Source organism: Paramisgurnus dabryanus, chromosome 16 (assembly GCF_030506205.2).
Source record: "Paramisgurnus dabryanus chromosome 16, PD_genome_1.1, whole genome shotgun sequence".
Taxonomy (NCBI): domain Eukaryota; kingdom Metazoa; phylum Chordata; class Actinopteri; order Cypriniformes; family Cobitidae; genus Paramisgurnus; species Paramisgurnus dabryanus.
In genome coordinates this window covers 35,583,304-35,606,337 of record NC_133352.1, presented here as the reverse complement: position 1 = coordinate 35,606,337, position 23,034 = coordinate 35,583,304, and the positions used below count along the sequence as shown (strand labels likewise).

Here is a 23,034-nt window from a genome sequence, read left to right as displayed (position 1 = left end):
CATACATATTTACAACACTGACAGATGTCACTTACTTGAATAAATATATATACGCACAGCAACACCACAAAATAAAGTAAACTTTATGAAATGATAACAAGAGCAGACTCCGTGTATCTCCGTTGCTGAAGCTGCTGAACTGAAACCTTTGCGCATGCGCCATACAAGATCAACAGGTTGAACTCGCACATGCATTTTGTATAATGTGCTTTACATTTATGATTTTTTTAAATACATCTTTGTGTGGTCCTAATGTCATATAAAAATACTATCATCATGATTTACTGATTTTATTGATTTATTCCTAAATGTCAGTTTCCACTTTCTCTCACGTACCCCCTGCACAGTACCCCAAAGTCCCCTACACTCTAAAAAAACAAACGGTGCTATATAGCACCAAAACTGTTGCTTTGGATCGTAACCATAGAAGAACCATTTTTAGTGCCATATAGCACCGGTGAAGCACCTGTGTAGCACCTGTGTAGAACCATATAGGGGCCATATAGCACCACATATGGTTCTACACTGGTGCTTCACCGGTGCTATATGGCACTTCTTGCTATGGTTCTTCTATGGTTACGATCCAAAGCAACAGTTTTGGTGCTATATAGCACCGTTTGTTTTTTAAGAGTGTAGGGGGTACGCGTACCGCATTTGAGAACCACTGATTTACATCATGGTTTGGTTTATTCTGATTGAACAGTTTCTTTGGGCACTACATATGACTGATTGAAACCTCTTAAACAGAAAAAGTGCAAAATCATCCTCTAAAACAGAAAAAGTGCAAAATCATCATTAGAATGTAATAAGGCCATACATTTCAATAGGACAGCTTTTTCTTAATAACACGACACGTTCAACATGCATTCTGCTTGTAAATGAAATGAAATTATTTGCCGATAGCAGAAAACAATTTTTTCTAAGCAGCAATTAAAGTGATTTTATGATTTCTAGAAGTCAAGCAGCTTTATTCTTTTACAGCAGTCAGATATATGTATTTTATGGTCAGTTTTTTGTAATAGCTGTGTGTAATTATTTTTCCTCAATTAAACACTGATTGCAAAAAATAAAACCAAAAACTAATAGCAGTTAAACTGTTTTTTTTTTAGCATTAATAATGAGTGTGCAGTTTCAGGTGCAGAGAATTGGAGGAAAGTTTACAAACCAGTCTGTCTTGCTGTGCAGGATCATTTACGAACAAAAGAACATTACACTTCATCAATATATCAGTGACTTCTCAATGAACTCATTATTTAACTTTAATAAAGTTCTATACAGTGTTGTAAATGTAAATATAGTTTATCATCCGAATGAAGGGTTATGTAACGCCCACATACTATAAGTTGCGTGACCAAATATGGGCGTGACTGAAACTTGTGGATATCTGAACGATCGTCTGTGTGAATATAAAGGATTGAAACTCTGCTTCCAGAAACGTCTGTCTGCAGAGCTTAGAAACGCAAAAATGATTTACTTGCTATTAATTATTGTGTTTTTACTCATAGCTTATTATATTACTCATAAGATTTTTGTACAGAGGAAAACCTTCACAGGCAAAGCTAAACTCTATGGGAAAACAGTCATCATAACAGGTAGGTGAAATAACCTATATTTCACAAGTTTACACTGTTTTTTTAGGTTTCAGTATTAGAAAAGTATCAGGTTTGTTTCCTAGAATGCCTTGGAGAAATGAAAACAAACACAAATCAGATATTGTTAACATGCAGTATATATCTATGCGTTCCTTGTTGGCAATCGCTACACTAGCTCCGCCCATCTGGTTCGAATCCGTCTCGCGACCTCGCTTTTCTCTCTTTTCCTATCACATATCACACCGAAAAGGCTTTTGTTTTCAATAAAGATGAAGAACATGCTGGTGTGGAAAAACGAGTGTTTATTAAGAATAAAATAATTTTTGTCTAGGGTTGGGATCAGGGGCGTTGCTAAACATAAAGCTCTACTGGGGCACAGGCCCCCCATTTTTTGCTGACTTTTTTTTGAAAGCCTGCTGTGTGCAAGAGGTGTGCAACACTTCTATATGTAACACTACGCCACCCCTTCAAAATTAATTGAAAGAGAATACCTTGTTTAATGCACAGGCACAAAGTCAAAACCCTTTGGACTACTCAAAGTACAACAAAAAAGGTTTATTACAAATGATAGGGCAAAAATAATGTACACAATTAAACAGACATGAAATGATTTATTTAAATAAATTAATACAAAATTAATCTCAGCTCTTAAAGATGTTAACCACCAGCTCAAAGCTCTCTATAGTAGCTGGTTCTGTTGTGTGTGGAAAACCTTCAAGGTATTAGGAAACATCAATTTCTTGATGACAGTAAAAAGAAAGAACCAAAAAATGGAAATAAACACCACAATTCAAATAGAAAACAACTCAAAACATAACCCTTCACTCATAACTTCAAAGAAAACCACAGCAAACATGGATCCCATACCCCAAAGGGATACACACACAGAATACAAGCACGGGTCGAGCTAATGACATAAGGCTGGGAAGATGGTCATCAATAAAAAAGAAACAAAAAGAAAAAAAAGATAACAGAACCCCAGCCAACCGGACTCGTACACAAACAGTTCACAATGTACACTTGCTGCCACCATGCAGCACACTTCTGAGACCGGCCGACCAGGGAACTAAACAAAAACAACACGGGAGAAACAGCAATCGACTTAACTAAAACAGAAAAAACAAACAAAAATTAACAATACATCATTTATTTTATTCAAACATTAACATTTTCTTAAACACCGTTACCAACTGCCCCATTTCATTTATTAGCTTAAAAGTAGGATACCAAAAACACAACTTTACCTTTATCAGCTACCCAAAAAGCAGCCAATCAGCATTCCAGGTTTTATCCACATCTAAAACACTACAAAAACACTAAACATTTAAAACCATGGTTACCAACTGTACACTCATTTTTATTTAAAAATATTAAATACATTTACCTTCATTGGCAAATAGCAGATATAACAATCAGTTGGTTTTTTGAACCTTTATCCAGATCAGAGTGTCAAAAACACCTACACAGGCAGCGGTCAACATACCCAGTTAGCATTACTCAATTCATCTGCATCTAAATAAACAAACAGAATTTTCCCATACAATCAAAATAAATCCCCTTAAATAAACAATTCAACCAAAACAAAAATAATAAACTTGGCCTACCTCATCTGGGGCAAATTCACCACATAGCCAAACAAAGCAGCACCATCCCATGTGCTTTCAAAACAAGGCCCACATTTCAAGGCCTCTTGCCCAGTGCCTGCTTAAAAAGTCTTGGACTAATTAGCCAACCACACCCCCGTACTGGTAGGCCTTGCCTGGCTACATATACAATGTCCTTTGCTTAACCCACTATTCTACAGTGCAACAGTTACTGCGAAAGATACATACAAGTGTATTCTTCATCATACCTAACATTATTAACATGTTTAGATGCATAAATGGCATAACATGTTTGGAAATAATGACAGCAGAGAAATATTTTCTACATTATACAATGATAGCAATGATTAATAACTTCTTTTTACAAGAATAATTTAAGAAACCAGTTATTTTATGACTGCTATAGTAATCTCAGTCACAGTTACTGCTAACTGTTTGTGTTATGTCCTAGAGTTAATATTAGTAAACTAAATATTAATTTCATATCTGAAAATACAGAACAGTATAACACATACATCTGTGGATTTTCTCAGCAACAATGCAATTCTTTAGACTTGACAAGAGGTTTTCCTGAGATTATTCCTCTAATGTTTGAGACCTGACAGGGTCAGGATGTAGTTTGTCTAACCTCCCTTAAACGTTTCATATCTCTTTTCTTCTTCTCTTTCCCTGCTTTGCACAAAACATTTCTGATGTCCATCTACAGAAGCCAATAATGATCGAGTCAAAATAATATTAGCATTATTATTTAGAAACTTACTTTAGTTTCGTTATGCTTTCATAAGCACTCGCGTGGCGTCACCTTTTGAATGCGGTTGTGCGCGGTGAACGCAAACGCGCGCGGCCATGGATACGTGCGTGCACGCGTCAATGCGAATGCTTCGTTGCTTTTACAAGCCTAAATTGAGTAACTACTTTGCATAAAGATCCGTTTTTGCCGTGATTGTCTTTGTAAAGGATTGCACTAGTTAACTGCTAAAATTTAAACTTGAGATTTACACCGGGGCACAAAAGATTTACACTGGGGCACGTGCCCCAGTAAAAGGGGTCTAGCGACGCCCCTGGTTGGGATTCGGTGGAGGAGTCAGGAAGGTTTTCATTCCCCATAAATGCAGCATCCTTTCAAAATTCTTAATAAATATAATAATGTACACTTAATTAAACATTTACGTTATTAATGCATCCTGTTAATCTACAAAAATACATTGGTGCAAATATTATTGGACAACATGCATGTAGTGGTTCTCAAACTGAGATTGTGCAGGGGGCCATGACCTTTTATAAAATACATTAACTTATCATGAAATCTGTGTAATTAAACCTCAGAATAAAATAAGGCTACTAACCAACAACACTACATTGTATATTTTATTAAGTTTTGTTTAATTCAAACGTTATATTTTACAATGTTTTATGTCATACATTTTCTTTGTGGTGGGGGCCACCATACACAAGAGGGGCCGCACGGCAAAAAGTTTGAGAACCACTGATGTATAGCAGCAACAAATTACTATTTACACTTTTTGCAAATTTGATAATTATATTTATTAAATAAAACTTATTCTCACCTACTTTAAATACCATACCCTATTTAAGAAAATGCTGATATTGTGACTTAGTGTACATAGCCGCTGCCTTAAAATAAATTTAAAAAGCATAGCTCAGATCATTTGGTCTTGAAAGCTTATTGTATAATAGACTTATATTTAATAATACCTGATGTTTAACTGCATACTTATCTTGCAAATCTGAGCCCAGTTTAAGATATTATCAACACAATCTCATGGCAATTCATATGTATTTTACTAGGTGGTCTAATTCAGAGAAATTTGTGCGACCATCTTCGTACATTTTGGTTTGATTGACTTCGTACGAAGCCAACTTGTAAAATACATATGAATTCCCATGATTATCTCTTCTGAAACTATAGGAAGCATGAGATTACTTTTCTTAAAACCTTAAAACTCAACCAAAAATCTTTATCAATTTACTTTTGAATGTCAGTGCTATTTAGGAAAACAATTTGAAGACTTTTCATCCATATAGGTGTAAATTGAAAGCAAAGATTCATTATTCAGACTTTAACTACATAATATTTCATGTGGTCTATGCCATGTTGTAACACATGAACCTATTTAATTTGTCACAGGTGGCAACACCGGCATTGGAAAGGCAACGGCTGCAGAGATGGCCAAGAGAGGAGCGCGAGTGATTTTGGCCTGTCGAAGCAAACAGAGAGGAGAGGAAGCAGTACAAGAACTCAAGAAAGTGAGCAAAAATAATTTTTTTGAAACTTAATTTGCTTCTGTTGTACAAACACCGAAAATTCCAGCATTTTTCTCCTTACAGGAAACAGGGAATGATGGTATCGTCTTCATGCAACTAGATCTTGCGAGTCTAAAATCTATCCGCTCTTTTGCTGAAACCTTCCTGAAGACCGAGCCCAGACTTGACCTTCTCATTAATAATGCAGGTGAAATGAACATGTTGAATGAAGTGCAAACAAATCATTGTATCTCACTAGTCCTCAAGAGTTCAAACAAAGTGGTGAGAGAGTTCATCAATACTTGAGGTTAAAGTTCTACAAGAAACACACCTTAAAAACACAGAGCATAGCAGGCACATTTTTCTAATACCTCACATATTTCAATAAATAATCTATGTATTGTATTGTTTAGCATTGGGCTGTCCAGGACGCACTGAAGATGGAATTGGTATGGTCCTTGGTGTGAATCACATCGGTCCGTTCCTGTTGACCAATCTTCTTCTGGATCGTCTTAAGGAATGCACACCAAGCAGAATAGTAAATGTGTCGTCTTGCGGTCATGATCTGGGCACCATTGATTTCGACTGCATCAACACACACAAAAGACTTTGTCTGGGTTCCTCTGATGGAGATATATTTAAAGCCTACACCCACAGCAAGCTCTGTAATGTGCTCTTCACGCATGAACTGGCCAAGAGGTTAAAGGGAACCAAAGTAACCTGCTACAGTCTTCATCCAGGTTAGTGGACTTAACAGAATTGCCATATGCAAGTACCGTATAATACACATCACGTAACTGATCACCACCTTATGCCGAAAACATGAATGGGCTTGCAAACACAAGTTTTATGTTTGAAGTTTTGCATTCTTCAAGTAAACCAAGTTATTGCCCGTGTTTTAACCGTTTTGATCTGTTTCAGGGTCTGTAAGAACAGAACTCGCTCGTGACATTAATGGGTGGTACATGCGCATCATCAAGACCATTGTTTCAAAGTTCTGGGCAACAGATCCAGTGTCTGGAGCTCAGACGACGCTGTACTGCGCCCTACAAGAGGACATCGAGCACCTGAGCGGGAAATATTTCTCCGACTGTCAGCAGGTCCAAGTCAAACCTGAGGCCAGAGACGATGGTATCAGCAAGAAACTGTGGGAAGTTAGCGAGAAATTAAGTGGCATGGCATAAACAAGTACATAGACATAAAGTGAAAATTTTTTTTTGCATTCTTTACTGTTTTTTATTACACTACATAAACTGAATATTTTTCTTTATACTGCAGTTGGTAAAAAAATGTAAGTTGTAAATGTATTAAACTTGTTGTTTGTCAACTGTTGCTTATATTTTCTAAATAAAGAAAAACCCTTTCTGAACCCTCAAGTTTTAGGGGACAAGATGAGACCTGTAGACTGGCAATAGGAACTTCAGGATTTGTCCAGTAGTGCCCAATGCTTCTCACACCAAATGAGCAGAAACCCAATTTACATTAGATAACTATAAGGTCTATTTAGTGGTATTTTTTCTTAAACCTTCAAGGACATTGGATACCCAAAAAATGTACAACATATATATAACAAGTCATTCTTTTATTATTTTTAATTATTAAGTGGTACAAAAAGCTTTTGAACAACATAAAGTGTCTCATATATCATGTGAGCTATAGGTTGGGACACACATTGTCCTCTTATCAGATTCAGGTGGGGCGTTCAGAGACTAAACTTTACCTTAGACACAAACACCAATCAGCAATGACAACCTCACCCAGCTCATAAATTATTATTTGCAATTAATACGCTGATGTTACGACAAAGTCCAGATACATAACATGGCAACAGCTTTGAGTGTAACGTGATTCAAATGCATTTTTACAATATACTTTACATTTTTCCTTACTGTATTGCAGCTAATGAAACAAGATGTGTTAAATGTAAACATTTATTTGACATTCATTTATTTAACATATAGATATTTTAATTCCCATTATATCATACAAATAATCAAGTCTAATAATTCAATGTTGATATTTAATCCTCGGTCTCATCTATGACCTGCTGCAACTGATCGTTGACAGTCTTTAGCTGTTGTTCAGTTCCCATGATGCATCTGGCTTCAAGCAACATTGCAGGCATGCAGGATGGGCCATACTGTCAGACAACAGATAGAAATGAAATGAGAAAGACAAAAATTAAAGATGAACTATCACCCAACAATTGCAGTTTCCATCACCCGGTTTATTAGCATTTTAAGGCATCACATCAGAAACAAGTCTGCGAGTCTGGACAGATGAGGAAACCAAAATGTTTTGTTTTTAATGTTGATTAGCAGGTTACCACTACCACTGTCATTTGCTCAAAGAACTGGATAGACAAGTACCTAATTTGCATTAGTTTTTCGTTTTTGCGAACTTTGAAAAAAATTAAGTTTGGATGGAAACCCAGCTAATGTTTTTACTTCACACAACAAAGGTTAGATACAAAACAAACGCTTATTTTCTCACCGTTTCCACCTCGTCCGGATGAGTGGTGCGGTGGTCCAGGTATCTCTTGTTAAGTTCCTGCAGGTTGGTGAGTAAAGAAGTTCCTTCTTTCAGAGCTTTACATCTCTGTAGCAACTCATCATGATCTTTCTGAAGTGCCGTCAGCTTCATCTTTCCTCTTTGACGACACACAGACTGAATGAGTTTAACTTCACACTGATGCTTCAGTAAATTTAACCAAACCTTGCCTAAATACGTATTAACACTTAAGGTTTCCCTTAATGATGCTCATAAGGTTTCTTGCACCCTAGACAGTTTATCAATTGAGTTTTATTTGACATTTATAAAGTGAAATGTGTGCACATCCAAAAAAAAGAGCTTAATAATGAAAGAACAACAAACAGCACATTGCCAAAACTGCTATAAAATTATACTGAGCACAATGTCCACATCTATAATTTCCCTCAGGGACTACATTTTACATATATACACTTAATACCCTTAAGGTTTGAATTTAGATTTAAAACATTTTTTTGTGATTTATATGTATTTCTATATTTGAAGAATTTGATTCCGAAACACAATAAATCCATTTTGACTAATTTGGGTAAAAGATTATTTTTCTGTTACAAACTTTCCCATAGCATCTTTAGGTTATAATAATATTAAAAATTAAAATCCATAATTAGATTTTCAAAATTTATTATAAAAACGTAAGTGGTAACTAATTTTTTTTTTATGGCGTTTATTGCGTTTTGGAGCCAAACTCTTCACATGTTTTTTGTTATTTGTGGTGATTGGAGTTTATTTACCAATTGATTTCAGATGTGACTGATCTTGAAGAGATGTTAAATAATTGTAACTCGATGTTGACATAATGTTTGTTTAACCTGTTAAAGACCTGTGTGGTTGAAACATTGTCTTTTAATAAATTTTGAGAGCAGCCTGATAATTTTTGTTCTTTTCATGATTGTATGTATATAACATAAAAAAACATTGTGAAAATATATATATATATAAATAATCTTTTCTCGCTCTCCAAACAGGTGGTGTCTCTAAAGAATCCTGAAATTTTGTAAGCTGAGAAAGACTGTATGGCTCCTTTTAAACTACTTGATTTCCTATGATGATTCGCTTTGGTCTTGTCCTAACATTTGTAAGGCGCTTGGGATAAAAGCGTCTGCTAAATGCCTAAATATAAATGTACTTGTGCACATAACATGTTCCTCTGAACGAAAGTAAAAAGGCTGTTTTTGGTTGTGTACATGTATTAAAACCATGTTAACATGCATTGTCAGTGCTTACTTGATCAAGTCATTATTGGCTTCCAAAAGTCTGGTCCTCTTCTGGTTAATGGTGCTATTGAGCTTAATGAAAAAATACAATGATTTTAAAATAATTGTGCTACTCAAACACCAGATACCTTGACCATGTAATGCAAAAATCACCTTGGCATTTTCTCTCTTTAAATTCTTGAGTTCTCTCGATTCGGTGATCTAGAAATCAATGATACATTACCATTAACATTCTGACATTACAAAGGGTTCGACTTGTTTAAAGGATGTGTAAAAATCATCTCACGATCTCTGAGAGCTGCTCGTCAAACGTGCGGCTGAACGCATCAATACTACGTTTCACTGTGTCGTTCACAGTCTGCCTGCAGAGAAATCGCACAATATTTCAATGTGCAAGTTAACTCTTTATAACAATAATTTGATGAAACCATCATAAACTTACTTATACTGGTTGACAAATTCCTGGAACGCATCGAGCACCACATCAAGGTCAGATGGGTTTCTGGGTCTTTTAGAAGGACCTGCTTTTTCTACACATAAAGGTAATCAGTTGCATTTGATACTTGAACATTGTTGAAAACAGCATTTCCACCCTTGATATTGTATGTTTAACGGATATTACCAATCAGTATCAAGGATCACCTATTTGATTATAAATAAACCCCATGCATTCTTTAAATAAGATCTGTCAGCATACCCGAGGACTCGGATGAAGATTTTCTTTTCTGTTTGTGTCCACCCTGTCGTCGGCTGGATGATGACAACCCTTTTCTTTTAGATTTCTCCTTGTCTGGATGCTGAAAAGGAGTTTACGTTATAAACAGAAAGTATGACTAGGAACTTTATACATAGGATGACATGTGCTCTGAATTTCAAATGTCAGGTAAAAACGTACAAAGCTCTCATCTTCATCTGTTAGCTCCTCTGAGGATGAAGAAGATTTCTGCTGTTTCTGAGATGTGCCCTTCGCTGACCTCTGAGCTTTCTGGAAAGATAAAAACACATACAGCAAATAAATTCAACAGCAATAAAGAATCAATTTACAGTCTTCTTTAAAAACGTTTTAGCAAGGAAGAAGTAAAGTAATAGTCACACCTTTGACACTGCGATCAGCAATGCTTCTGAATTTTCTCTGTGCTCTGATATCGTTGGCAGCAGCCCACCATTAACTCCACTACAATGATATAACATTTCTACATTATTGACAAAGATAACAAACTCATATCAGCAAAACCAAATGAAATGATTTTCATCTCAAAGAAACCCTCACCGTACCTTCCTGTAGATGTTGCTCTTTGATTTCTTGGCCGAGATGTTTCCTGGTTCTCCTTGGATGCTTCAATGTTCTTCAGTGCCTTAGAAACAGGTTTGGATTTATTCTTATTCTGGTAACCATCTGTCTTAGTGGCGTCAGGCACACCAGCAGCAGTCTTTCCAGTCGGCTGTCGGCCCGTCTTTTCTGGAGCAGATCTTTGGTTCTGTTCGTCTCCAGGACTGAGACCTTCTTCCAGAGCAGTGCTGTGGAGGGGATTACCTTCAAACAAAAATAATCATAAATAGAGGTTGACCGATTTTCTGGATACCAATATCTAAGTTGGTCATTCGGTTATCTGTAGTCTTAAATCACTATGCCATACAACCCCAGACGTAATAAAAGTTTGTATACCATGTGAAGAATAATGATCTCCCTGAAAGAAACTGGCCTTTTCTATGGAGGAAATGTCCAGCCCTTGAGGAGACTCCACAACATCATCACTTTTCTTCTTCGTGCTCTGAGACAAAAGCATGCATAAATAAATAAATAAATACAGTTATGTATTCAGTTAGTAACAGTACTTGATTCTGATTGGTCAATGGCTGTGTTTTAGATAAAATGCATCTGTGACTGCTGCACCCAACAATTCTGTGTATCATTGCGCAGCACAGGAACTACATTTTCTAGCGGAAGCTAATGCTTTTAGGTATTTTACTAAATAACGTTGCGGTTATACACTTGTATTGTTTAACTATTTGCATTGTGTGGTAACCGTTTATTTAACCAATAAGGTATTCGAGACTAGTGCTGTATGGTAAAGTGAGACACGAAATAGCACAGCCGCTCGTAAGTTTCCTTATTTCTTACACATGCGTAACGTTACGCAGATACTATCTAAGTTATACATTTCACGAGTACACACAGAGATACAAGTTAAATGTCATAATGTAGTTATATATATGACAACATTTGATCTAAAAGTCTAATGCTGATTTTCAATGTTTACTTGATATCAACAGTTAACATAAACTAAAACACACACACACCTTCAGCTCCTGCCGAACTGCTTTCAGTGTTTTTGTCATTCGACTCATCTCCGCGTTGATTTAAACACAAACAAACCTCAGACATTAACTTCATAAAATAAAAGAACAAGCGTCAGTATCAAAACACGGCATGAAAGATTTTACCGCGAAGGTTTGAACGTCTATACTACTGTACCATCTGTGAAAAGGGGACATTGACTAACTTCACTACGCACAATGTGCTTAAAAACAAGTAGCGTTACGTTTTAATATACGGATTAATTTCATATTAAAGTAACTTAACTCTTCAAGAACATATCAATTATATACGTTCATACATTTTAGAGCACACTTTTAACAATTAATTTTACACTTCTACCCCCAGTTCAAAATGGCACGTTCTGTCTCTGTCACGTGGGTAGCTACGGTACATCGACTCATGTTCAGCTCATTACTGCCCTCTGCTGCTTTAGTGACATATAACACCGTCAGTGATTATTTTTTTCTACATCTGAAATGCATAAATCTAATTTGTTTAAATACAACACACGTTTATTGTAATGGAAATCACAACAATTTGCGTCATGCATCATTTAGCTCTAGCTGTGTAAAACAAAAATACAACTGTTTACAGTTGATACTGTGTCTATTTACAACATCAACGTTTGGTTGAATCGCAGAACGGCAGGTAAAAAATTCTGAAAGGGAGAGTAAATAATAATTTTTATAAAATGTATTAACGTTTTTATTTTTTTCATATGTGTTAAGTTATGTATAGTTTTCTAAATTTATTTACTTTATTTAATATGCAGAAATTAATCGCTTTCCCGCTTCCTGCAATCTCACTATAGGCTACTATTTTAGATTGCTGCATCGCCGCATTGAGAACATAATAATAAAACAATTATATAAAAAAAACTATAAAATTAAACGAATGAAATAAAAAATACGAGCTAGATGAGTAATAGTACAGAGCGTAGACACTAGAAACTCTTAAGAGAGTCTTTCCTGCTCACTTCCGGTCTTTCAGTCGTTCAGTGGAAACACTAGAAACTAAAGAAGTTCTGAGTCGGTACCGCCTCACTGACCCAAATCAGCTCAACAGAACCGCGTCACTCTTCCATTGAGCACAAATTAAAGGTAATTAATTCATAGATACCGACTCCTTAAATAGAAACACTTTATAAACACGAATTTTAATGAAATAATTTTGCCTGCAAACACGTGAACTTCATCTGTCACAAGATTAGCATTAGCATTAGGTAGGTGTGTTTTTGGTGGTTTAGTAAGTGACATACAATCTCATTTAACAAGTAAACGCTCATGACAATTAGTTTAAAGATAATTGATGTTTATGTTAGTGATAACTGATAGTCTGTATGATCAGAACTATATGTGGGTATATTTTGTAACCATAATGAGACTTTTCCTTGCATAGAGGACAACTAGAACTAATATTTTATACTATTATATTGGACTTAATCGAGTTTTTATTTTTATATAATACTAGCAATGGTGTTTATTTGTGCCTGTCTGCTTTATTGGGCACTAAAGTAATAGCAGTAGCTTTGTTTAGCACATGTAGTGAATATAATACAGATTAAATCATCAGTCTAAAAGGACATCGTGTTTTAAACAACACTGTTAGTATGAAGTGCACATGCTCGTGATCGTTATTAGACCAGATATTGAATATTGTTTATATGTCACATCAAGGACATTTTACTGCTGATCACAGCACATTTCAGTTCAGCATGGATGTTTAAGTTAGTAAAAGTCATGTGTTAACCCTGACAGTAACACACATGTAAATGTTTCATGAGATGTGAACATGAAATGGTGTTAATTATGTTTGTGCATTGTTTCAAACTAATATGTGAGAGACGTTCATTATAGTTTTATTTATCCATTTTGATAACATAGTAGCAGAATCCCAACCCAACATGTGACCTCCAAAGCTTCCCATAGTGTCTTTCCTGATCACCACATGTGCTGTTTTATTTTTGGAGAAGTCTTGCACATGGGTCATAGTTATGCTCACACTACTATGAGATGTCTGATCGTCATAGACCGGTAATGTAGTCGCCCCAAATATTTAGACACTTTAGCCATGTTGATGCTATAATTTATACCCTAACCTATTAAAGTTGCTATATGAAGATATCTATAAAGGTAATACACTTAGCTGGAAATGTGATCCAGAAAAAGTAATACAACTGTACTGGTTGGCTTGTTCTGCCCGGGACAGTTGATCTTTGGTTAGGTAACATGTCTTATCTCAGCAGTTAATGACGCAAAATGGTTTCCAAAGATTCAAGTCCTATCTAAAACCTCTATGCACTTGCCAAAAAATATGTTTGGGTTGGATGACCTCCTTGTAGGCTGCAAGCTGCAAGTTTTTTTTATACATGCTTGACTATTTCCACTCTTTCTCTTCCTTTTTTGCAGGCTGAAATGTTGTTGGTGAATATTTACCTGGATATCACACTTGGGTCGGCTAACCAATCAGATGCTTGATTTTCTATGGGGGTGGTTACTACTATGGACCCAGATTCGGCCCGGCAACCGCAAGCCCCGGCCCTTCAGCAGGGCACGTTAAGTGGGCATGCCCTAGTAGGGGCCGGGCCAGGGCCTCGTGGAAAGCACTATGTTTGTGGCTCGCTTGCTGCGTTCACTAACATCATCGTGACATTTCCCATTCAGAAAGTTCTGTTTCGCCAGCAGCTGTACGGAGTTCGTGTAAGCGAAGCCGTCCATCAGCTCCAGAGGGAGGGGCTTAGAAACCTCTACCGCGGGCTGTTGCCTCCTCTACTACAGAAGACAACAACCGTAGCCATCATGTTCGGCCTGTACGAGGATTTTTCTCGGCTGCTCTTGCGACACGCTCGACGTAGCGGTGCGCCCGAGCTCGTCACGCGGAGCGCCGCCGCAGCGCTGGCCGGGATGGCCGAAGCCGCCCTCACGCCGTTCGAACGAGTACAAACGCTACTTCAGGACCACCGACATAACAGGCGTTTCAACAACACGGCGCACACTTTCCGGACACTTCTACAAGACCATGGCGTGAGGGAGTGCTACCGCGGGCTGGTCCCCATTCTGTTGCGTAACGGGCCCAGTAACGTTCTCTTCTTTGGGCTCCGTGGGCCCATCAAGCAACGGCTGCCAGAGGCACGAAACTGGACAGGTCACATGGCCAATGACTTTGTGTGTGGCGGCCTGCTAGGGGCAGCTCTGGGCATCATGTTTTACCCACTGAATGTGGTCAAATCTCGAGCCCAAGCCCAAGTAGGGGGCGAGTTTGTGTCCTGCAGCCAGGTGCTGATGACAGTGTGGCGGGAGAGAGGTGGAAGCATCGTGCTGTTGTTTCGTGGGGCGACACTAAACTACCACAGATCACTGCTCTCATGGGGTATCATCAACGCAACCTATGAGCTTCTTCTGAAAGTTTTCTGAGGGACAAAAAGCAGACGGAGTGGATAACATAAGGGGGAACTGTAAAATAGCCAAACAAATGAAATGTTCATTATCGACCAGACGTCACTCTTTAAAAGAGGTCTGGACACTTGCACCTCACAATAAATATCTGTGTAACTTATGAATAAACAGATTCCAAAGACTGTTGCCTAAATATAAAGTTCACTCATATTACTTGGCTACTATAAGTGTTGTGAAATGTAACGCCACCTGTAGTGGCACTAGTACTAGTTTTTAGTCACTTTCTAGGGGGCGTTTGGGGTGTTGCACTACTGACAAACATTTGTACTTCATTGAAAACACGCCAAGAGGTTAACCAGATAAGCAATTTCTGGACTAGAAGATAGCAAACTGTGTGGATCACTCAGTGTTTTAAAATGTTAAGTTAACTTGTCTGGGTGTTCATAACAGCATTTGTGGACCACGCTATGAGAAAAGTCCATGCTGTTATTTTGCCAAACCAATTAATTCTAATGTATTCATTTCAAAGGTGGAAATTATATTTTTATGTATCAAATGTTTTGTGATAATTGTGGGTGAGAAGTAAACATAATTCTTCAAATTGAAATTTTTAAGTCTTGTCATTGAACCCTATCAACAAGATAATTTCATTCACATTTTTTTTTATCAGGGCTTCACTAAAAAGTTTACATATAGTACAGAGACAAATACAATTCAAACTGTTTATAACATACAAGTGCAATTTGTTTTATATTCACAATGCCATAGAAGAACCATTTTTGGTCAAATAGTTCCTTAAAGAACCTTCTTCCTATTTTACAAAAAGTTCTTTGTGGTGAAAAAGGTTTTTCAAATTATAAAAGGTAAGAAAGAAGAACCTTTGAATAGTTCCTTGAGGAACCAACAATGGATCTTTTATGGCTTTGCTGACTTTTTAAAGTTTATTTGCAGTGCCACGTTTACTTCCAAAAATATGAAATAGGGGTAAGCAGGGCCCAAACTGATGCAGGGTTAATTGTAACACATATGTTAAGTTGTCACATTTACACTCCGGTGTACATTTTCGGTGTAATTGTACGATAACGGTAGATCTCACAAACAAACTTTAAGGGGCGGTTTCCCGGACAGGGATTAGACTAGTCCTAGGCTAAAATAAATGTAAGAGCTGTCTAAACTGAAAACTTGCGCTGACATATCTTAAAATACATCAGTGCCCTTTGTTTTGCCTTTAAATGCACACAAGTAATGTTTTTAGTAAGGCATGTTTATTCAAACTTTATATATTTCCTAATTAAACTAAGGTCTAGTCCTGGTTTAAGCTAATCCCTGTCTGTGAAACCACCATTGTTTATTTGTAGCAGATATGTGTGTGTTGATTGTGTAAAACTTAAAATATTTCTAATTTAATATCTAAAATATTTTTGAATGATGGAGCCAAAGTCAAAAAGTCTTACTTTGTGCCCCGCTCTCCCCTACAATTAATCATCAATTACAAAGTCAAAAACGGCATGAGTATGAGTGTAATTCAACATTATCATTCAGGTTAAAACAAACCTAGTTAGCTAAGCAGACATTACAGTGGCATTCCCTATCTGGAGCATTTCCTATGGAAAACTGCTTTGGATTTAAATTTTTTGTGTCAAAATCCATACACCTCACCTCACATTGGTGATGAATTGCAACACTTGCAATATATACTAGTCAACATTTGAAGTGGATCAAAAACATTTATCAAAGTCATCCTAAGACAAGAACGGGTATTGGGTATTGGTTTTAAGACAACTTTTAGTAAAGGTTTTGATCCACTTCAAATGTTGACTAGTGTAGTTTAAATAATCCACTAAAATAGTTTGTGTACCCTAAATGACATTTGGGGACCTTTATTAAGCACCACAGATGGGGATTGAAAATATTTTGAAAAGAAAAGCCTTAAAGAAACTCTTAGTCTGACTACAGATTAACTCCTCCAGATTAGTGTGTGGGTCTGCCAGTAAACACTCCCATCATTCTCTCTGTTTGAATTGTAGAAGACTTTGAGTGAGTTTAATCCCAGGCCTAATCTGTAATCCCCTCCTGCCCAAATTCAAAGGCAAATATTGTCTGACTGATGCTTTAGTGGCCATGTTGAAAGGAATTGATTTTTGTGGTACTAAAATGTAATTTTTGGGGTGAAATAACCTGGATATCGTCACATACAGTACACTACAAAAATGTTGGACTGTTTAACCAAGGCTGAGTAAATATTGGACAAAACAAGCATTTGGTTATAAATAAACCTGTGCTGGGTTGTTTCAACCCATGGTTAGTAACCCAGGGTGAGTGTAAGATTAAAATCTCCATCATAGTTTGTAAATTCAGCAGGACGCACAGACACCACTGAGTACAACAGTTCACCATTAAATGTCATTCAAAATCAAACTTTTATTATCATGAACACAGTAGAAGAAATGCAAACCATATTCTCAATTGTTATCCTCAAAGCTGTTTGCCTTCACATTCACATACAGCCGTAATCAAACTTTATCTGCTCGCCTTGAAATGCCTGCGTACAGTAGAGTCTCAATACATACGGTCCACAACAAGCAGTTTGTTTCATATTTGCTACAGTTGCCATTGCGTTCATTTGATCTCAGTCATACTACAGTAAGTTTTATACAGAAATATGTTTGTTCACTGACAGATTAATATGAAAATTGTTCCTGGGAAGAGTTGCTTGTAATAATCTCTAAAGAAAGAAATACTACACATATACAAGTTACTGTGTTAAGAGTGTTTTCTTCCCTACTACTGTTGGTTTCCTTGATACAAACTAGCTACGTGTGATCTCACTGACTAGATAAGCACAGTATGGCAGTGTGTGTTGAAGTTGGTGTCTATATGAGTGATACTGCAGCCATCTGGAAGCACTTCTCCAATTTCAAGTAACTCAGAAGCGAACAAAAATTATGTCATAATCTATCCGTTGACTTCAAGTGATTTAATTATACTATATTCTGAGTGGGAACTTTTAAAACCTGATCTAGTACCAGCCACTGTGAATTTAAACCTTGACCGTTGCTGGTCTAGGGTCAGGAAGCTATATTCAAACAGATTTTTACTGCATTTGCTTGGGATCTCCTCACTTCATATGTTTTTGTTAACAAATCTTCTGGCATTCTTATGCTAGAAACATTTTTGTGTGAACCTGAAACCATTGCAATGTAAATCATACAGGTGGGACTACATATACGTTTTGGATTAATTTGAAAGTAATGTGAGGCAATCGAACCTGTTCAAAAGTCTGTAAATGTAACCAGATATTTTCGTTCTGCTAGCTATAGCTATACAAATGTTAACTAACTTGCTCAGCAAGATTCTCTTACAATTTTTGCTCTGCCATAAGTATAGTCAACCTGATAGAGGAACCAATCAAAGAAGCCAGTACCGTACATGCTAATGCATACAATAGCACCCCCTCTGGTGTTGCTAAGAATGCAAGGCAAGTAATTTTAGGAAAACATTAGCTACTTTTCCACCGCCGTGCAAAACTGTTCACATTGTGTAAGAACTGGGACAAACCGGACGATTTTCGAATCTTAAATCCATGGACGACCACAAACATCGGGAGACTCCGACGTGATCAGGAGCAGCAAAATAACTACAATGACATCACACATCATTTTTTTTTTAAAAGCGACTGCAGTAAAACACTAATCGGGCCACCCACTTCCATTGAAAAGGGTGTAAATCTGTCTTAAAATCTTCACGTGTGTGGCCAGCCTAACCGTTCCATTCCGTGCTGATCTGACCGATCTGTCGTGCTTTGGAATGTAATACAAATGCATCAGTCATTGCCTTGGTAAGACGATAGTTTACAGACGGCATGAGATGTAAAAATGTTTTTCATAGTTTCGTTTTTAGGACTACTTTTCCCTGAATGGTTTACTCTGCTCAAATAACTTATAACTTATAGCCAGGCAACATGCGAGTGACCAATCTTGAGCAGTGACGTCACTACACAAATTTGATCAGCAAGATTCGGTTAGATAACCGAGCTGAGAACGGTTTGTAATTGTATCGTGGCAAAATAGCCTCAAGTGGAAATATAACTAACTGTCCCATACCATTCTTATGGTTCCTTTCATGTTCCTTGCTCTAAATTACTTGCGGGATTTAACTTTGTGTCATGTAATTTTTCGCTTGAGTTGAATATTTTTAACTTGCGCGAAGACACGTTTGAGGCGCATAGCTAGTGTTTTCACGGAAATCGCACTGCACCATTTGCATAATTCGCATCGCCCCATGCAAGTTCGCATTTTTGAATTGACTTTGTATGTAATCGACTCACGCAAATCGTTGAATTCACGTTTGGACTGTACGCTCCATTAGAATGGGTTCAGCACAACGGTGAAAAGAGCTAAATGTGAAATCGTGCTAGGATCCTCTTTCTCAAAGATATTTATAGTACACTAGATTTGGTGCTGTACATCACTGATAGAAGTGTCAGGAAAAAACTTTTTAACCAAACAAAAGCCAAATAATGTTATATATGCTGCATTTCCATAATGATGTCATTTAACAAAATGTTGAAAAAGGTCCTCCAAGATAAAATATAAGGCCTAGGTTTGTCAGGGAAGTCCTCTAAAGCAAAGATATTAGTGATCAACAACAAAAAATACATTTGATATGTATAAAATGTAAGAAAGTGTGAAATATGTGAAAAATATATATAGATATAAATCGTGACACTTGCATAGTCAAAAACAAAGGACAAGTTAGAAACTGTGTGGATATTGTTGGGATCGCTTACAGGGTGCTACATGGTGACAACGCTGTAGTGTAAACACGCCAAGTTGTGCTATTGCGTCTTTGGACCACACTGGTTCTGTGGTTAACAGTCAGCTGATATAAAAACAAACATCAGAAGCCCAGCTTGACACACCAACACATGGGTACAAAAAATCCCATATAGCCAAATATCTATTGCCATCTGATTTCTTTCTGAAGTCTTGACGCATAACGCAGACAAAATAACATCAGCGTCCTTTGAATAGTTTTGTGAAAAATTACTGCATGAGTATTTTGGGTGTTTAGTGTTGTAGCTCCAGAATATTTTGTACAGGTTATCAGGGATTAAGTACAGAGCAGCACTAAACTAAACATAAAAACAAGTGAAGCTTAATAACACTGTTTATATCAGGTTTCAGGTTATTAGAGCAAGAGGTAGGGATTTCACATACACCAACAAACAAACAAACACAAAAACAAAATGCAGGTATAGCAGGTTAGAAACCATGGTGCGCATATACTGTATGTAAAAATAAATACATACTACACAGACTGTACATACATCAGGACTTCGAGAACTGTTAGAAAATAGTTATGTTTGAATGCATAATTCCAGTACGTTTATATGGAGACTTGGCAAGACAAACAAGTTAACACATAGCAGATCTCTTGTGTCAGTTTGTTAGATGTGTTCGTTGCTCACGGCACTTACAATTTTTCTTGTGTGCCAGCACACAATCGGTTTTTACATGCCAAAATGGCATCGCTACTTTTGAAGTACAATTCTAGACTATTCTCTCACTTTACGGTCCATTAGAGGAAGCTGAAGAGTTCAAAAAGTCAGAGGTACATTTCCATTGTCTATATCTGGCGTCCGTGTCCTAAACAGCTGTGTGAGAGAGAAGACTGTAGAAATGAGAACCGTACACTGTTTGGCTAACAGTCTAACACCTTCACCCTCTCTCGCCGTTTGTACGGCGGCCACAAACTCCTTATACAGGTCCACGATCTCCTCAAGCTTCCCGAGGGCCTCGTCCGCATCGATATCACCGTGACAACCTCCGCAGTCTGAACAGGGAACTCGCATGCAGGTGGAGGCTAGTTGCACCAGTGCACCGAAGCTGTTACCGAGTGACAAAAGAGCATCATCAGGTGCCCAACCTACCCTAGTTGCCTTCTGGCATCCGGATGCCAACCTTCGTGCCTCTGCCTGGACCAGGCATCTTTCTGTCTCTGAAATTGACTGCCCAATCACACCGTTTCCATTTTCACACTTTCCCTTGCGGCTCGGAGGGTACACTGAAGACGGTCCTCTCTTCAACACCAAAAGTAGATCATCGATGTCTCGCTGCAATGAAGCATAGCCATCTTTGAGTCCTGCGCCCTTTTGGCCGCTAATATAACGATGGCCCTGCAAGAAGCGGAGCGGATTATCTATGGATCTGTGGTCCAGAGACTCCAGGGGCCTGGGTGGGATCAAGAGTGGACTGAGCTCAGAAGACATGGAGAGGGGACGAGGTGAGTCTTTCAGAAGGGACAGGAGATTTGGAGAAGGAGCACCAAGAGAAGTGGGTGGAATCGGTGCGGGCTGGGGTGCTTGACTGATCCGGTTTCGACAGGAGAACTCGTACACAGTCAGATTGTCATCGAAGCCACAGTTATCCTCTGTATCTGCACTGAAACAGTTGGCGTAGACTGTATGGCAACCACACACATCTAGATGGGAAAGATTTGTAGAAGAAAGAGCGGGGGCATTGTCGAGTCTCATCTCTGGAGGGTTTCCTTTCTGTGACTGAGGTTGTTCGGACTTGCAGGTCCCAAAATGCTTGTGCAACTCGATGGCTTCTGCAGATAATTCCTGCTTCATGTTAGAATGGCTCGATGATGCTGGTGGTTTACCATTGGTGTCTTTAACAGGAATGGGGGTCACTTCCTCTGGTCCATCTTTGAGCTTCACGATAACAAGTTCAGCGTCTTTCTCTTTCCAGTCACTCAAAGATGGCACTGAAGTGGCTTTAGGGGAAACTCTCTTAGATTCATGATTCCCATCTGTTGCATGAGTGGCACTGATGCCAGTAGATGAAATAGTGTTGCTGAGTGCTACTGTCCCCAAGATCTCTTGGGAACGAGTGAGGTACCAAGGCATATCCTGAATTTTTCCACGCAAGGCTGAGGCCGGCAGTCGTCCAGACGGGCCTGTTCTGTTGGGGAAGCAAGTCCTAATTTGGGCCGGATCTTCAGGTACAATGCTTACGGACTGAACTGAAGGAGAAGGTAAGGGAGAAGGGGTAGGTGTGTTTGATGCACTCGTTGCTTTGACTGCAAAAATTTCAGTCTGTTGTTCAGTTCTTAGGTTTTCATGACTTTGAGAAACACCCCTGCTTAGTGTACCAGATGGGGAGGTACCATTTCTCTGAGACCATGGATGAAGAGAAAGACCATTAGGGGGAATGTTTTTCTTGGCTTCAGGTTTTTGTGATGGGGCGTCAATTGAAATAGGTCTTGACTGTAAAATAATCGCTGAAGGTTTGGGAGGTATTGGGGGCTTGTGGGATGGTCTGTTTTCTGGATTACTAGTTTCACAAGAAACCCTATTGTCTGCTGTAATGTTTCCAGGTTGAATCAGTCCTTTGGTAGTTTTTGTCTCTTTCTGAGCTGGCTTAATGTCTTGAGTATCATGTTCTTCTAAATGCCCATTATTTGGTGTCTTTTCCAAACTTACCATGTCATGGTCAAATATCCCATTTTGAGGTTTGGACCCATTGTAAAGAGTCTCTGAGTCTACTGTATTCTGTGGAGCTTGGCGTACTGCTGTAATTAGGGAAGACGACATTGATGGCTTACGTCCAGTGACTGGTTTAAACTCCATAGTGTCTGGCTCCATCTCTAGAAGTTGTGATGACAGACGAGCATTTCGTCCAGTTATGTCACCATTGCAGTGCTGAGGTATCTGACCTGAAGACTGGTTAGCAGAGAAAGGTTTATTTTCCACAGGTGCAGGATTAGGAGGTAAAATCAGTGAGGGCTGATGGACCTCCACTTTAGTGTCGTTAGAAGTGTTATGGTTCGGAAGAGAAGGTTTCTCATTGATGTTGTCTGTATAAGTTAGCGAGGTGCTTTCCGCTCTTTTGTCCTCTTCATTTCTCTTTCTAGGTTCGTGAACCTCCACTCTCACTTTGAAGTCGCAGACAGCATTTAGTTTGCTCTCTAAATCATAATGTTTATCTGCAAAAGAATCAGATAGAGAAAACAATGTGATACTTCAATAAAAAAAGCAATGATATAGCAAATTAAAGGGATAGTTCACCTAAAAATGAAACCCTA

General features: G+C 38.0%; 4 protein-coding genes and 1 long non-coding RNA gene across 10 annotated transcripts in view; 2 read left to right on the top strand and 3 right to left on the bottom strand.

Moving 5' to 3' along the window:
• The first annotated feature begins 1,333 nt into the window (after positions 1 to 1,333).
• LOC135720065 (retinol dehydrogenase 11-like) lies at positions 1,334 to 6,651 on the top strand. The gene is made up of 5 exons (XM_065242188.2): positions 1,334 to 1,592; positions 5,346 to 5,464; positions 5,546 to 5,669; positions 5,875 to 6,201; positions 6,383 to 6,651. The coding sequence occupies exons 1-5, from the start codon at positions 1,358 to 1,360 to the stop codon at positions 6,643 to 6,645; spliced, it is 1,068 nt and encodes a 355-aa protein (XP_065098260.2). The 5' UTR covers positions 1,334 to 1,357; the 3' UTR covers positions 6,646 to 6,651.
• Positions 2,051 to 4,255, bottom strand: LOC135719150 (uncharacterized). Its single transcript, XR_010521020.2, has 3 exons — positions 3,197 to 4,255; positions 2,977 to 3,104; positions 2,051 to 2,897 (listed from the first exon to the last, which is right to left on the bottom strand). It is a non-coding gene; the product is annotated as an uncharacterized lncRNA (long non-coding RNA).
• Positions 6,652 to 7,024: 373 nt separating the features above from the next.
• On the bottom strand, positions 7,025 to 11,965 carry cenpu (centromere protein U). Its single transcript, XM_065242187.2, has 12 exons — positions 11,530 to 11,965; positions 10,895 to 11,000; positions 10,504 to 10,762; positions 10,324 to 10,402; positions 10,124 to 10,213; positions 9,926 to 10,025; positions 9,671 to 9,758; positions 9,515 to 9,590; positions 9,382 to 9,429; positions 9,239 to 9,300; positions 7,955 to 8,111; positions 7,025 to 7,601 (listed from the first exon to the last, which is right to left on the bottom strand). The coding sequence occupies exons 1-12, from the start codon at positions 11,575 to 11,577 to the stop codon at positions 7,482 to 7,484; spliced, it is 1,233 nt and encodes a 410-aa protein (XP_065098259.1). The 5' UTR covers positions 11,578 to 11,965; the 3' UTR covers positions 7,025 to 7,481.
• A 551-nt stretch (positions 11,966 to 12,516) lies between these two features.
• On the top strand, positions 12,517 to 15,683 carry slc25a51b (solute carrier family 25 member 51b). 2 transcript variants are annotated; one of them, XM_065242189.2, is made up of 2 exons: positions 12,517 to 12,648; positions 13,957 to 15,682. In XM_065242189.2, the coding sequence occupies exon 2, from the start codon at positions 14,032 to 14,034 to the stop codon at positions 14,959 to 14,961; it is 930 nt and encodes a 309-aa protein (XP_065098261.1). In that variant the 5' UTR covers positions 12,517 to 12,648; positions 13,957 to 14,031; the 3' UTR covers positions 14,962 to 15,682. The 2 variants fall into 2 exon arrangements, with proteins under 2 accessions (XP_065098261.1, XP_065098262.1); XM_065242190.2 differs by lacking the exon at positions 12,517 to 12,648 and adding an exon at positions 13,443 to 13,581 and having other exon boundaries at positions 13,957 to 15,683.
• Positions 15,684 to 18,892: 3,209 nt separating this feature from the next.
• The window catches only part of frmpd1b (FERM and PDZ domain containing 1b), a 40,094-nt gene continuing 35,952 nt past the window's right edge, over positions 18,893 to 23,034 (bottom strand). For all 5 annotated transcript variants that reach the window (XM_065242182.2, XM_065242184.2, XM_065242183.2 and 2 more), the window contains one exon: positions 18,893 to 22,935. In XM_065242182.2, the coding sequence (XP_065098254.1) occupies positions 20,543 to 22,935 (2,393 nt within the window). In that variant the 3' untranslated portion in view covers positions 18,893 to 20,542. The remainder of the gene's footprint in view (positions 22,936 to 23,034) is intronic.